General features: G+C 41.1%; 1 protein-coding gene across 7 annotated transcripts in view; it reads left to right on the top strand.

The window, feature by feature from the left end:
- The first annotated feature begins 1,414 nt into the window (after positions 1–1,414).
- LOC121631263 (BAH and coiled-coil domain-containing protein 1) overlaps positions 1,415–14,546 on the top strand; it is a 61,682-nt gene continuing 48,550 nt past the window's right edge. For all 7 annotated transcript variants that reach the window (XM_041972102.1, XM_041972068.1, XM_041972084.1 and 4 more), the window contains exons 1-2: positions 1,415–1,629; positions 4,586–4,909. In XM_041972102.1, the coding sequence (XP_041828036.1) occupies positions 4,738–4,909 (172 nt within the window). In that variant the 5' untranslated portion in view covers positions 1,415–1,629; positions 4,586–4,737. The remainder of the gene's footprint in view (positions 1,630–4,585; positions 4,910–14,546) is intronic.

The following is a 14,546-nucleotide window of genomic DNA, read 5'->3' as shown; positions in this document are numbered from 1 at the left end:
TCCTCTTTCACTCTCACGTGCAAACCTGCTTCCTGAATTGTTTCGAGGCTCGCTTCACTTGTTTTCATAACTTTTCATAAAGATTATTACACTGCTGTTCCGCATTTACTCGAAAACCAACCTCGATTATTTCAAATATCAGACATATAATTTCTCCCCTCTCTGCAGTATTCCCTTTGATTCACGCTTGACTCATATGGCTTCAGGGCCAATGGGGGGGTCCGCCTATGGGGCGCCTTGAAACCGTCCGCCTTATCCCCTTTCATCATCTATCCCGGGATGCCTTGAAACCGTGGGGCCAGTTATTGCCTTTTTTTTTCCCGGACAGCCCAATGCGGACTGGCCAACAGCCAATCAGAGTGTTGTTTACGTTCTGTGACTGACAATGCTCTGGCATTGTGCCAGCCAATCAGATCCGTACATACAAAGGCGATTCATTTGTAAACATTGAGAATAATGTAATAAGCAAAGTCCATGGTAATAACATATTGGAGTGTCTGTCTGCATGATTCGGAGCAGAGTGTAAATAAATTAAATTTAAAACAATTGATCAAGTAGTCTCTAATGGCTATAAAGAGAGGAAAAAATATTGACACAGGATCAGTGATTGCTCGCAAATAATAAAAAAAGGGGCTGAAAAGTATTCACCTACAACAGAACAAATGTTATTTTCTAAAAAATATTTATTTATACTGCTCAGCTATTTACATAAAAAGTCATGCTGCTGAATTTAAAGCTCTATTTTGGATTTGGTCTTGTTTAATTACCTCTTTAACACAGTGTTCTTTATGTCAGACTAAATCTACATGCAACACAAGAGGTAAACACTGTGTTACCCGCGTTTTCGTTTGGGATCAATCTGTATATATATATATATATATATATATATATATATATATATATATATATATATATATTACAATAATATTTATTATTATTATTGTTGTAATGACAAACTATTTTTGATAATCTTGAAAGCTTTGTTTGGACTGTATATCATAAAATGTATTCAATTATTTTGGGGGGGTTGATTTTAAAATATAAAACACTAATAAATTTCTTGCTCACTCATAAGATGTGCTCAGGCTGAAATCTGTTAAATCTGCCATAAATACCCTGTAAGTGCACACGCATAGAGCCTGTGCTCGGAGGCAACGACTTGTATTGTGACTGATCTGACAATCTAGTGCTTTAAATCTGGCGCTTTTCACTCTGTTTAGAATTGCCAGTCACCTTACCATTGGTTTGTGCTGTCGGCCAATCAGAGTCTGCCGTATCTGCGGGCGGGCGGCACGAGGCCATTACCATGCAGGTATCCGGCCAATAGGAAGGCGTGTTTACCCTGCCCCAGCGGGACGCAAGGTACGCAGTTGCATCGGGAGAGAAACCGCTGCTCGAAGAGCCGAGCCGCAATCCAGCCAGGCCGGAAGCTCCAGTCCCACTGGCCTCTGCTTTCATAGACTGAGGCAGCAGACTACAGCACAGCCTCAGATGGAAATATTGTAGGATTTCATTCTAGCCACATGGTTAATCTCAGATTTTGATTTTAAATGGGCGTCGCACTTGCACCTTCTCTCTCAGAGTTTTGTGATTTTATAATTTATTGTTATGCAAGGATTTAACACACCAGTAAGTAGTCATTTTATATCCTTTATAATTTTTTGTGTTTAATAAAACATTTCAGGCTCTGATTCCCGGTTGTGACAAATGGAGGCAGTGTTTTGTCCAAAATGCTGGATGTGACATGCTGTGGATTATACACAGTGCCTTGCAATAATTTTTTTGAAAATAACAAAACAGGATGTATGAGGTGTTTCCTCTGTTGAATAAATCAATGGATTCATGAACTGACACGTCACAAATACGCTATTTATTATTATTATTATTATTATTATTATTATTATTATTATTATTATTATTATATGTGAACTATTTTTTGTAATGTTATAATTTTATTACTGAATGGCAGCATCAGTGATCTTTATCTTTAGGCTACTTTATAAAGATGCCAACGTACGTCGATTTCTTCCCCCTTTTTTCCCCAATTAAGCAAGACTTAAAATCATTCGATAAAATATAAATGATTCAAATACGCTATTTTTATACATGGCAATTATAAATAGCAAAACCATATGTTTTACGAAATCGTGGTGTGTGAAGACAATGGAAGTAGATGAGTATCTGCACTGCCACATAGCGGGAAGCATGCTCTTACGCGCCCCGGCTTAGGTGCACTCCATGCCGGCCAAATGAGTCACGGAGGGCCGGTCGTTTCCCTCGCTGCACGATCAGACCGATGCAGCATAATTTGATTCATCAGCTGCCATTCTGTTGTCGACGTGTTTCTACAAATGCAATTGACAACCACTTGAATTTCATTAGGAGCGTCGATCGTTTGAATTTTAAATAAAAAGGGGGAGAAAAAACAGCGTGCTGGATGAAGGAAATCGCCCGATTCAAGGTGAAATAGAAAGAAACCGTCGTGCACATTTACGCCACAGCAAGTAAATTTCCATAAATGCACTTTTCGAACATTTACAAAGCCACAGTCTCTTACAAACCTCCTAAATATCCTACAGTTTTATTCTTAGACCTTTAGTGGGCATTGAGGGAAGGCTGGATGTAGCAGCATGGCGAAGGGAAGGTAATGGCCGACCGAGAAACACTTTCTCAGTATGGAGACAAAGGCAGTCCTCCTGACGGGCGGCCATTCACCTTAGATCCCCTTACAGTCCACACACAGAAGACTAAATCGTCATGGATGCTACAGCAAGGCTTTTTAGATGTTTGCACCTCAAAGACCCTCATGCAAGCGCACAATTATTTCAGGAAAATCTCTGCTGATCCAGATTTTTTTTCCAGGGACCTGCGTATGCAGCAATTTTATTGTTGTGGCTCTGAATTGTTGGCTATGGCTATAACTTGCTACATGGAAAGATGATAGAGCTAAAAATGAGTAGCATAACATATAAAAGCATACCTATTTTTTTTAAGACTTAAACTTACGAATTTTAGCCTATTTACATTTTTTTTAGTTATTCGGTTTATAGTGACATAATGATTGTTTGAAGACTTCCTCCTGTTTCGAAGAAACATGGGACACCAGATCGAGAATCTATGATGTAAAAAACAATTTATTTAGAAACAAATTATTGGGAAATTTAAAACTTAAACTGCGTTCTGCTGGCTTTTAATTTCTCACAGTTGTCACGTTTAGTAGCCTAAATAGATATTTAGTTACAATTTTCAGGGAAATATGTTTTTTCTTTTAATTGTCTTATAATTGTCCTCTTTTCGTATTTTATCAGAGCAACACAGTTTGTGCCATTGCAAAGGAAATTACCTATAATGTAGTTACTGCTCCATTTGATTACCTGACCTGAAATAGGTCAAGGCAGATGAAGACAGTGAGAGTGCAGTTATTCACATGCACACACACACAAACACACACACACAGGCATTGTCACGCGGGGGCGTGCACACGTGCAAGTATGCACACAAAATCACGCACACACATACACACACACACAGGGAGGAATAAGACAGCTCCTGGCTTTCAGGAGCTGCTGCATCTCTGTTATGAAGATATTTTAATTTTAAATATCACATCTCCTACAATGTGACATGTCTCCAAACTTCAGAAACGGACAGTGCAGTTTCCTGAATCTAAATTTCAGAGAATACGTCGACTCTTCACGTGATAGGTGTTTTTCTTTTCATTTCCATTATTTTATACTTTGAGTGTACCATTTTTTTTTTTTTTTTTTTTTTTTTTTGCAATTTACGTCAATGAGGTTTATTTCAGGGTAAAATTTGAAAATGTGAGGTGTAATGAGAGCTGGATCGAGGTGACAGAGACAGAAAAACGCCTGCATCAGTGCGAGACAATAGGACGAGCAGAAGGAAGGCAGCGTTGTTCACCTTGGGATGTAGGATGAGTAGACTTCCATCATTTTAGTCCAAACAGAACAGCACACAGTTCCTCCTCCAGCAAAAAAAATGTTCTGCTTTTTGATATTTGTTGCAGGGATCAGAACTTATTATAAAATATTTAGCCTACTGCATGTTCATGTGGTTTTGGAGAGAATGACAGATAACCAGCTGATGGGGTATTTTAATTAATTATCAGGACTATATATAATGTGATTATTATTAGATGGAAGTGAATACAGAGGAAGTGAAAATGTGTCAGTGTTCTCCATGTGTCTGTGTCTGGCATATGAAGTGCACTTCTTCATGCAGGCCTACACTCCATGGGGTTGTCAATAGAGGCGAAGCTGAGCCCGGATCAGTAGGCTGGGATGCCTCGCTGGCCGTTTACATATACTGTGTTTACTTTTGACCAGGCAGCTTTAAGGGTAAATAGGTGGCTTTCAGCCATATGCAAAAATATGCACAAATGTGTAGGAGAAAAATGAAATGAAGCTGTAGGCTATTAATGGATTGTTGTCAAGAAAATCCGCTTGTTTTCTTTTCTTTTTTAAATTGTAGACTCTAACGTTAGGATGTTGTGTCTTGCTATTCTTATGTGAGCTTTCCCTCTTTTGCTGAAAGTGAAAACTGCTTTGAATTTCTCCTTTGACAGAAAAGATGATCGAGGGCTGCGCTTTTGGCTGGAGAAGCCTGCGATCGACTGAATGCAACACATAGATTCGAAGGGAAGGATTATTTTATGGGTTGCATCTGATTTTCCTGACCTACCCTATCCGGATTTCGGATTATTTAACATTCCTCGGAATGGAAGGACGGGATTTCGCTGCTCCGGCGCACCTTCTTTCAGAGCGGGGCGCTCTGGTACACCGAGCCGCCTCTCGGATCGCTCCCTCGGGCCACAGCTCTGTGCAGCATGCCGGTCACTTCCCGCCGGGGAAATACTACCCTTCACACATACCAATGGCTCCTCATTCAGGTTAGTCAAACATCTACATTTTTTTATCTCTTTTTAATTTTTTTTATGTCCTTCGCTACTGAAATGTGTGTATGAGCTATCCCACAACTATTTCAAATGCACATAATGTTGCAATATAAAGCATCAACATTTATCATCGTGAATAACAGACGGTAGGCATGTGTGGGCCTATTGTGTTTTACAAAGCAGATTTTTTTTTTGCTCAAAAGACAACAATAGATGAGGCTCGTGTTGGGTTGCTCAGGTGTGGCTGTTGACAGAAATTCGCTGTTCAAATAGCCAATAAATCACATGAAATGTAATTTACATGAGTTCAACGATGAGGATTTTTTTTAATAATCTTAATATATATTTGTGGTTATTTCAAATGCAATTAAGACATATGTGTAAAGCAAATCGTCTTTTATTAAGTTCATACATGGCATGATGTTAAAAGACAAATTAAAAATAAAATAAAATAAATGACAATTAAGATCTGCTTTGGTTTGACGTTTGCAGCACACTGACGCTGGTTCCCTGTCTCTCAAGCTGAAGGAGATTTTGTCACTAAGTTAAACTGATATGTGTCACACCGATGTCATCTCTTTTAACCTTAAAAAAAAAAAAAAAAAAAAAAAAACACAGGCCATACACGGAGCCAAAAGAAAGAAAGAGACTGGACAAGGAGGTTTGCATGGGTTAGGGTATATGTGCAGGCTTGTGGAGGTCACAGGATGATAAGCAATACCAGAAAATCCCCATCTATATTGAACTTTAAAGTGTTGGGGTGCAAATGGGTTCACAGTGCATGCATCAGGTTTATCAAATGACTTTGGTATCATGTGAGTCCAAATGTGCACATTTACTAACATTAGAGCACACCTTTATGTCCACTCAGAGCAGTCAAAATGTGCAGCCTGAAGAGCATTGAACAGAAAAACCTTTAGCAGCTGATATTTGGAATAATTACAGTTGCATTGAATTTAATTTAATATGCTCTACAAAAGCCAATGATTTTATTCTCAGACTGGTTCACAGATGTTGTAATGGACTTCATCACAAGGTATATGTTATTCCTTTAATATAGTCCACCCATGTAGAATAAAAGAGAAGATTTAGTCAAAAGAAAGGAATAGATTGGATCAAACAGCTCCACATATAATTTACTTTCATTGTATGCAAATGAAGCCTCTAAAATACATGTTTATGAGGCAGCAGAGAATTCTGGGTTATTAGTCATTTTTATTTGCTAAATCTGTATAAGACATAAGTGGTCTCAGGTGTTCGAGTAAAGCATCAGTCACATTTTAAGCAATGTATACTATCCTGTATTACACTATTTCAAGCAGTTGTTTGTTTATTTGCACTTTTAATATCTTATTAAAGTGTTTTTACTGTTGGTAATGATGTGGCAGGCTAACCAGAGATATTTTTCAAATTTATTGTGTTTGTAAAGATTCTGAATTAATTTGCAAAATCAAGCTAAACATTAGGCATAATTAGTCATTCAGGAGAATTCACGGGTTCTGTTAACCATTCATCTCTCACCATTCATGCTTGCTTTTGGCAGCACTCACACATGCAAACACACATATATACAAAGAAATGCCTGTTTTCTTTCTTTCTTTTTTTTTTTTTTTTCCTTACAGATGTTTTGTTGAGAGCACTAAGGCTTATGCTGGCTACAGGGGTTCAGGTGCTCCCACCAATCAGATTGGGATTGTTTTTTATTGTAGAATTGTGTAACAGCAACACTGAAGACCACCCCTCCAAATGTCATCACTGTTCAATGAGCAGCACAGGTGGTTTATTGTTCTCAGTTCTGTCAGTGAGGCATGTGGGACTGCAGGGCAGTCTAATATCCTGCAGATGAAAATGATTTAATTCTTTATATATCAAGTATTTGATTGAATTAACATACAGCACAATTTGACATAAGTTCACATCATTTCAGATTCTCCTCTAGGTCACATTAGAATTTTTTATTATTGCACTCTGCTGATGTACAATTTTTGATTGATTATTTTAATAATTTTTGAAAATGTCATGCATGCCATATCGCAAATAAGTGGATGAGGCATGATGTGTAATTCAAAATTATTCAGGGTTTTCATTTTTCTGATGGGAAATTCATAACAACAGTAGATGCTTTCTGTTAAAAGAGAAGCACTGTGGAATACTCCCCTTTGTCATAAAATATATTTTATTAGGACATTTTGAAAGAAAACATTATGAAGCAGCTGGCTCTCTGGGCAGATGAATGCAAAGATGTGCACGTGTTCTACAAATAAAGGAATTAAACTAATTGAATTATGAAAATGAAAGCAAACTTTTCCCTTTTATGTTCAAAATCATTTTTATTTATATGACAGTAATGAAATTAAATAAAAAAGCACAACATTCTCTTGCATTATATTGCATTTTCAGTGATCATGTCATCAACCTCATGTTATTTTTCAACAATTCCACCCAAATGAATACAAGCACATTGTAGTTTGTATGTAAGAGTTGACTGACCAAACTGGTCCAGGACTGTTCTTCCTGACAGGGCAGGTCATTAACGTTTCTTCAAGTGGCCTGTATGCTAGGAACATTATAGCACAACTGAGCGTGTTGTTTGCTGATTGTGTTCGGTTTCTCTGCACTTTCCCCCCAGGGACTAACTTGCACACTAGTTCACATGAATACTTTACAAAGAACATGAATATTTCAGCGTTGATGTAAAAATGCATTGAGAGGCAGGTTTCTGATGTGGCTCCTTGAAAGGGCTCCTCTGACTTCGCAGTGGTATTTAATGTAAGCGCTCCCAACACTCTTGCTGCTGAAAAGAGTGATGTCACTTGCAACACTCTCTCTTGGCATTGTTCCCAGCAGGGTTGCAGAATTTCAACATATTTTGGGATAAAATTTCCTCTCTTTCTTTTTGCACAGACTTGTGAATTTGGCTCTAGTCGGACGCTAACAGGCGCAAACACACTTTTACATTCTTGCCCGCTGAACCATGTTGCTTAGAGCCGGTAGATTCTGTCAGTTTGCATTTGCCTCTGTCCATCTTCACCTACTACAAGCCAGTCATTTGTAATGCATGTCAGGTGGTCGATTTATAGTTTACACTTGCACTGTGTTCTGGGAATGTGGGAATGTGACATTGGAGCAGCTTCTCTCGTGTACACGCTGACACAGAGAGACACAGACCTGTAAACACATCTAATGTGGTTTAATTCAGCCAGTTTCTTTATAAGGACTTTGAAATAGTAATTTTATCTTCTTCTGGCTCCAGCGTAGAGTTGGAGACAGTCTTTGCTTGGCTGTGAGGCCAGGATTCAGATGTTGGATGGTGTCAGACACAGTGGAGCTGTCTTTACTGCTGGCATTTATGGCTGCTGGTTCATCTTTCAGCCATATTGTTCTGATCAGTACTCTCTGGCTGAGGTGTGGCTGTGTGGAAGCAGCGGGGGGTTTCAGAGGCTGTCCATGGCTCAGCTCTACTCTAAACACCCCATGTAATCAAAGGTCATATTTGTGTCATCTCACTCACTCAGCTTGCCCTTCCTTTACATCTGCCTTTTCTCCTTTTCCGTAAGCTGTCCTCTCTGTCTGTTCCCCTCAATTTTTCAGTCTCCTTTCTTTCCAGCAGGAAGACCCTTGTGTCTGGGAAGCAGTGGTCTTCCTGCCACTTCTGTTTTAGCCACCCTCCCCTGCCTTTGGCCCATTGTTGCAGACCCTAGCTTTGTGTGTGTTTTACAGCTGCTGTTAAAGATAAAAAACAGTCCCTTCCACCCCCTTTATTGTTTACTGGTAGGATGTCCCTGTCATTCCCTTGGTTTTTATGTCCTAGCTGGATATCTGAGCAGCTCCCCCCTTCAAAGGTTAGTCATACTGTCTGCCTTCTCCCATTTTTCCCCCCTTAGGAGAATAAATAACTTTACTGAGACTTTTATTGAACGTCTGAAATATCCCATGGGTCTGTGGTTGTTGGGAAAACTTTTCACAGCCAAACACAGGTGTTTGGTGGAGTTAGCAAAGGGCTGGTTACAACCAGGGTCTTTAAAATAACAAACCTCACAGAGAGGGTTGTTCATGAGAAGAGAGGCTTCATCTTCAAGGCCTCCTAGCTTTAGTGTTGTGAGTGCTGATTGTACCATGCCCTTGCTTGCCTTTACCCACCCCACATTCTTGATGACCCCAGACAAGAGCAGTGTTTACAGTGTGTTTCAAGCTCAGTGTAGTTGTTCAGCTACACAGCACCCAAACCCACTAATGTCTGTGCTTGTCTTTTCTTATAAAAAACGCGAGGAAATGGAACAAGAAACTCTGAAGTGAGTCTGGGTGATAATAAATCTTGAACATAACATTAAAAGGCCACTCATACACAGGAGCCCCTCTTCTGGAAGTGCAGAGACAGAGCATGGGTTGAAGGCCAAGTTCCATTTGGCACTGGCTTTGTGTGCTCCCTCTCCTTCTTTGCACTTGCAAACAGAACGAGAACTACGGCCTGTTGTTGGGCTCGTTTGTCGATTGTTGTGAGATGACACAGTTCCGTATGGCTGTCACTAAGGTCCCACTCAATAGTGGAGGTGTTGCTTGGCATCCTACACCTGGCTAAAATAGCACCTTACCCGGTGCTGCTGCCATCTGTCCCCTTCCCCCGACACTTCCCCTGGAAACCAAAATGCATGGCAAGGGCGGTCAGCTATCTTTGAAAGGGTAAGGCCCTTACAAATTTGCAAATTGGTTTACTGACAAGAGTAACACGTTTTGAGTATAATCAAGCATCCATTATCATTAAAAGTCAGACAAGAGAGACTTTTCTTGATTCATGTTTTGTTGTCAAGCCTGGATCTCCATGCCAGGCATTTGGCCATTAGTTATAAATAAATAAGTGAAAGCATCAGAAATTTGTTGCACTCAGGTAAATTAAAAGGTAGATTTGAAATCAGATAGAAGATTTAATCATTTGGTGTTTAGTGAATATCTTTGCTCATCAGTAAAACTGTCTGGCTGCCTGGAAACAAACAAACAAAAAGAAGCAGGGATCTGACTTTCTGAGAGGACTTTGGCTAGCGAGTGGCCATGTTGCCTCAGACACAGGCTCTTCAAACAGACTGCCACCCACATTACACCGTGTGGCATGGTGCCACAGAGCCCTCGCCTCGAGCATGGGGCGTGAACACAGGCCATAGACAAAGGAGACCCACGGGTGAGAGTGACGGGCAGGGTAATACCTTCCTGTATTGGATTTCAGGGCATTGGATTTCAAAACCTCTCATCTATTTTTAAACTCAACACGAAGAAGTGAGAGGTTGAATTAAAAAAATCCAATGTGGCTTCTGTTCATTTCCCATGACTTACACACAGACCAAAAGTTTAAATAGTGTTTGTGAGATTTAACAGATTGATCCATTTGCCCAAACTCAAGAACTTCTGTTTCTTTGTGGATGTGTTCTTTCTTTGGATTTCTCTGTGTCTTCCTCTGCCCCAACCCCCCCCCCCCCCACTCTCTCAGTATCAGGCGGTTTCTCATCAGGCAGCCCCAGGCCCACCTCCACGCATGGCCGTATTGCATGTGACAGCTGTTAGACATTATTAACAGCTCAAGCAGAAAATCCAGATTACTTGTTTTTCTTTTTTTTAATTCCAATTTTATTAATGTAATCATTCAGTGAAAAGAAAAGAAAAAAAAGGGGCAGTTGCTCTATTGTTGTCAGCCGATTTGCGGTTAGTGACAATACTGTATGTGCATGAGTGTGTATGAATGTGTGTGTGGTTAAGTTTGGGTTGGTGGGTGGCTTTTGGATGTGCATATGTGTGTCCTGTACTGCATTCTCGAGACACCCACCCCCTGATAGAGCTGAGACACCCTGTGGTTGGCTGTGAGGCATAGACAGGTGCACGGTTAACTGTCTAACGTCCGAGTCCGTCCCTGCTGGATCGGATATTAGGCCTCTAAGCAGGAGATGCCTTCTTCATGAAAAAAAAAAAAATGTGGTCTAAGTTTTGCTGCTCTTAGAAAAAACCTGCATGTGCTCTTTTTATGCTCATATGAAGAATTTACAGAATCTCAATGTTTCAGCTGTCAGGCAACAGCTTATTATGCAGGGTGCCTTGGCAAGGTTAAGTTTCTCCTTTAGAACCAACATGTTAATGTATAACATTCAGTTTGACAGAGAAATAATTCTGTACAGAGCTGTTTCTCTTGTTATTCTTCTTTCTTTGTGTTTTCTGTACTCTGCAGCTTGCTTTCTTATGGTAGACAGTATGTGGTGGAGGGGCTTAAACAATGGTCTACAATTTGGTGGCTGTCACAGAAACAGTGGGCTGTGGCAACATAGAGTGCCAAACAATGAGGTGTACTGCTAAATATATGCAGAGATTTGCCATTAAATTTACATGCAGTATGCCTCTCAAGGATGTGTCAGCCTTTTTGTGAGAAAACAAAGATTAGCATCAGGAATTCCATTTTAATAAGTCTCTTGGGACCATCCAACCAGATGCCTAGTCCTTAATCCAAATTGGACTTGTTGCTCCTGTTATCTTGCATAGATTTCCTCAGGTTCTTCTAACACTGATGTGCAGAACAAGAACCTTATTTCTATCTGTTTCTTCTTTCTTTTAATTAAATCACCCGTTTTACTCATTTTTTCATGCCTGCGTGTTCACTGTTTGATGACCATGTCTATCACAGTTCCCCATTCTCTTTTACATGCAGACCCATATGTGACTCAGTAGATCCCTTTGTGCACACCTTGTTCAACATTTTTCCTATTCTCCCCCTCCTTCTTCGCCTGGTATGACCACTAGGCTACACTGCATCCTCTCGTTGATATGGCATGAGTCCCGAGGATGTGGGGCAAATGACTGGCGCCGCTGCAACAGATGTGTGTTTGTCTGCCGTTGCTGCATGCATATTAGCTCATATTAGCTCCCTCTCCTTGCTATGCACAGCCAGTGACCTAGCCTCCGGTGAATATGGGGGGTGGGGCTGATTTGTGCTTCCCAAAGAAAGAGCGAAAAAAGGCAGACAGACAGACAGACAGATTCGGTAGAAAGCAACAGCAAGACTAGATGCACACTGTCACATGCTGTCATACACCTACTGGTGCATTGCAAACAATGCATCACACACACACACACACACACACACACACACACACACACACACACACACACACACACACACACACACGGATGCACACATACAACAGAAGCATGTCACACTGACTCACACATCTTGCCTCCCAGGAGGCTGTAGGGCCACTGGGACAGAGCAAGCTTGAGAGTCTGGTTCATCTGTTTACATCTAATTATAGAAACAGAACTATTTCTGCAGCCACTGCTCCAGCTTTTTTATATCCTTGACAGAGAACGACAAAAAGAAAAGAGAGGGAGAGGGAAAAAAAAGAAGCTTTGACAGCCTTTTTTTTACAATGGTGTGCGGTTATCTCATTCCCTCAGCGCTGCTACAGTCTCTCAGTACAGTATAAGAGGACACAGAAAGGGAGGGGAGAGTGTCTTGTGTCGTCTCATCTTCATGTAACGTGAATGTGCAAATTTACAAGATGCAAGCAGTGGCAAAATAAGGCAATGCATTTTCTCCATTTGCAAGTCATTTTCTAGCCATTATAGCCATAAAAAAGAGGATAAATCCTTCACCTCTGCCCTGTGGATTTTTGCTTTGACCCAATAAAAAGTGCTTTCCATCAGAATCACTAAACAAAAGGAGGAAACGCTGATTTTCAGGGATTATCATTGTATAAAATCTATCTTGCTTTTAAAAGACAGAGACAGTGCAGTAGGTAATCCTGCTGCTTGGTGGTTGATATCTAGCTGAGTAGCTGTCGTTAGCTGGGGTGCCGGAAGGGGTGGGGGGGCTGGCCACCTTCAGATGGCAGGTGAGAGCCAGATCAGAATAGGGTTGGGTCTGTGGGTCTGGACCAGACAGGTTGCAGCCTCTTGCAGGTGCTTTCATAAAGAGCCCCCAAGGCCAAACACACAGCCTGCTGAATGCAACCTGAGCCAGGTGCTGCACATCCCCCACCCTAATACATAAACCACCACACAATGGAAATGTACGCTTGTGTACATCCCTCTGCCACCACCTACTCCACATGCTTTATTCTGAGACATGGCAGGTAAATTAATTGGCTGTGAGTATGTAACATAAATACTGAGATAAAGGTGCACTGTCTGGCCGAAGCGTAGCGTAACGGCCGTGATGATAGCTCCATTGTGCTGATGTTGAGGAGGGTAGTTAGCTGCACAGCCAGCTAGGCCTTTTCTGGAGGGTTGGATAGCCTTTGATTAATAGTGGGGAATGCTTTGAAGTGACACCAAAACGCACCCGCTCACAGGCTAATAGCAACACTATCAGTATAGGGAGTATTCCCTCTTCTTCAGTCTTCATTAGCTAACGTTTCTTCAGCACTATCTTGCTACCTGCCACCTTACATCCCTGCCTTTTCTAGAGAGAGCTTTTTAGGAGCTCCTGGGCTTTAATTTTGCAATAATTTTATGATTTCAATATAATTTCTCTCCATCAACCTTTTGAGTGTTTTTATTTTTCTTAGAAATCAGCAAGGAGGCCTTTACTCACAGAGCTCTGCTGCACAGGGGGAACTGTAGCACAGCTGAAAGACCCAAGGGATTGATGTGGCACAAGTGGGACATGGCTGGGGACTATTCCCAGGATCCATTTTGATCTCCCATTCTGACAGACGAGCCACAGCTGTGGATGGGCCTGTGTTAGTAAGCGAGTGCATGTGTGTGAGTTTAAAAAGCTGGGGTGGCAGGGTTGGGTCTGTCAGCTGTTGGAGTAAAGTAAACTATTAGCGGTGGGAGAAGGCAGTACTTCCAGTGAAGAATTAGAACCAGTTCTAATTGCAGTGAGGTTGGGCTATGATTACATGCTGGCTAATGCACTGACAGACCTCTTAGTTGGCTGGCTCTCAGAATGCTGCTGAAATGGCTGAATGCCTTTTGGTTATACAGCATAATGGGAGATTGTGTGAACACAGTGGCATGTGTGTGTGTTTGCAATGTGTGGGTGGTTGCTTGTGTGTGTATTTGATTAAACTTGCTTTTAAGAATGCTTTTTGCATGTTTTTGTAAGTTTTGCATTTTTCTTGTACATGTGTGTGTGTGTGTGTGTGTGTGTGTGTGTGTGTGTGTGTGTGTGTGTGTGCGTATTTCTGTGTGATAATGGTGCTCTGCTTGTTTCTTGAGTGCCTGTCATTATTTGTAGTAGAGGCAACTTTTCTTCCCAAATCAAAACTCAGCTGGTGCAACTGTCTCTGAGCAGCAGAGAAGAAGTGTGTTTTTCTGTGTTTGTGTTTTAGTGTATGTATGTATGTGTTATATTTACTGGCGTGTGCATGTCAGCGTGCATGCCCACAGGAAGCAGCAATCAAAGGAGCTGTGTGATGGAGAGATTGTATAAAAGGAAAGAGAGAGGAAACAGAGTGGCAGGCAGCTGAGAGGGCAGCATGTGGGGGTGGGCAGGGGGGCTGATGCAGGTGCTTAATTCTACCTCATCCCTGGGCGTTTTATATTCCATCCATCTCTCATCTCCACTTCTGCATGGGGCTGTTGGGAATGTCAATCCACCTGCTTCAATTACAATGTTGATTAGCTGGTATACCAATGACAGTAATCAGAATAA

The sequence above is a fragment of the Melanotaenia boesemani genome, chromosome 2 (genome assembly GCF_017639745.1).
Source record: "Melanotaenia boesemani isolate fMelBoe1 chromosome 2, fMelBoe1.pri, whole genome shotgun sequence".
Lineage (NCBI taxonomy): Eukaryota > Metazoa > Chordata > Actinopteri > Atheriniformes > Melanotaeniidae > Melanotaenia > Melanotaenia boesemani.
Note: the sequence above shows the minus strand (reverse complement) of the source record. Positions and strands in the feature narration are given on the sequence as shown.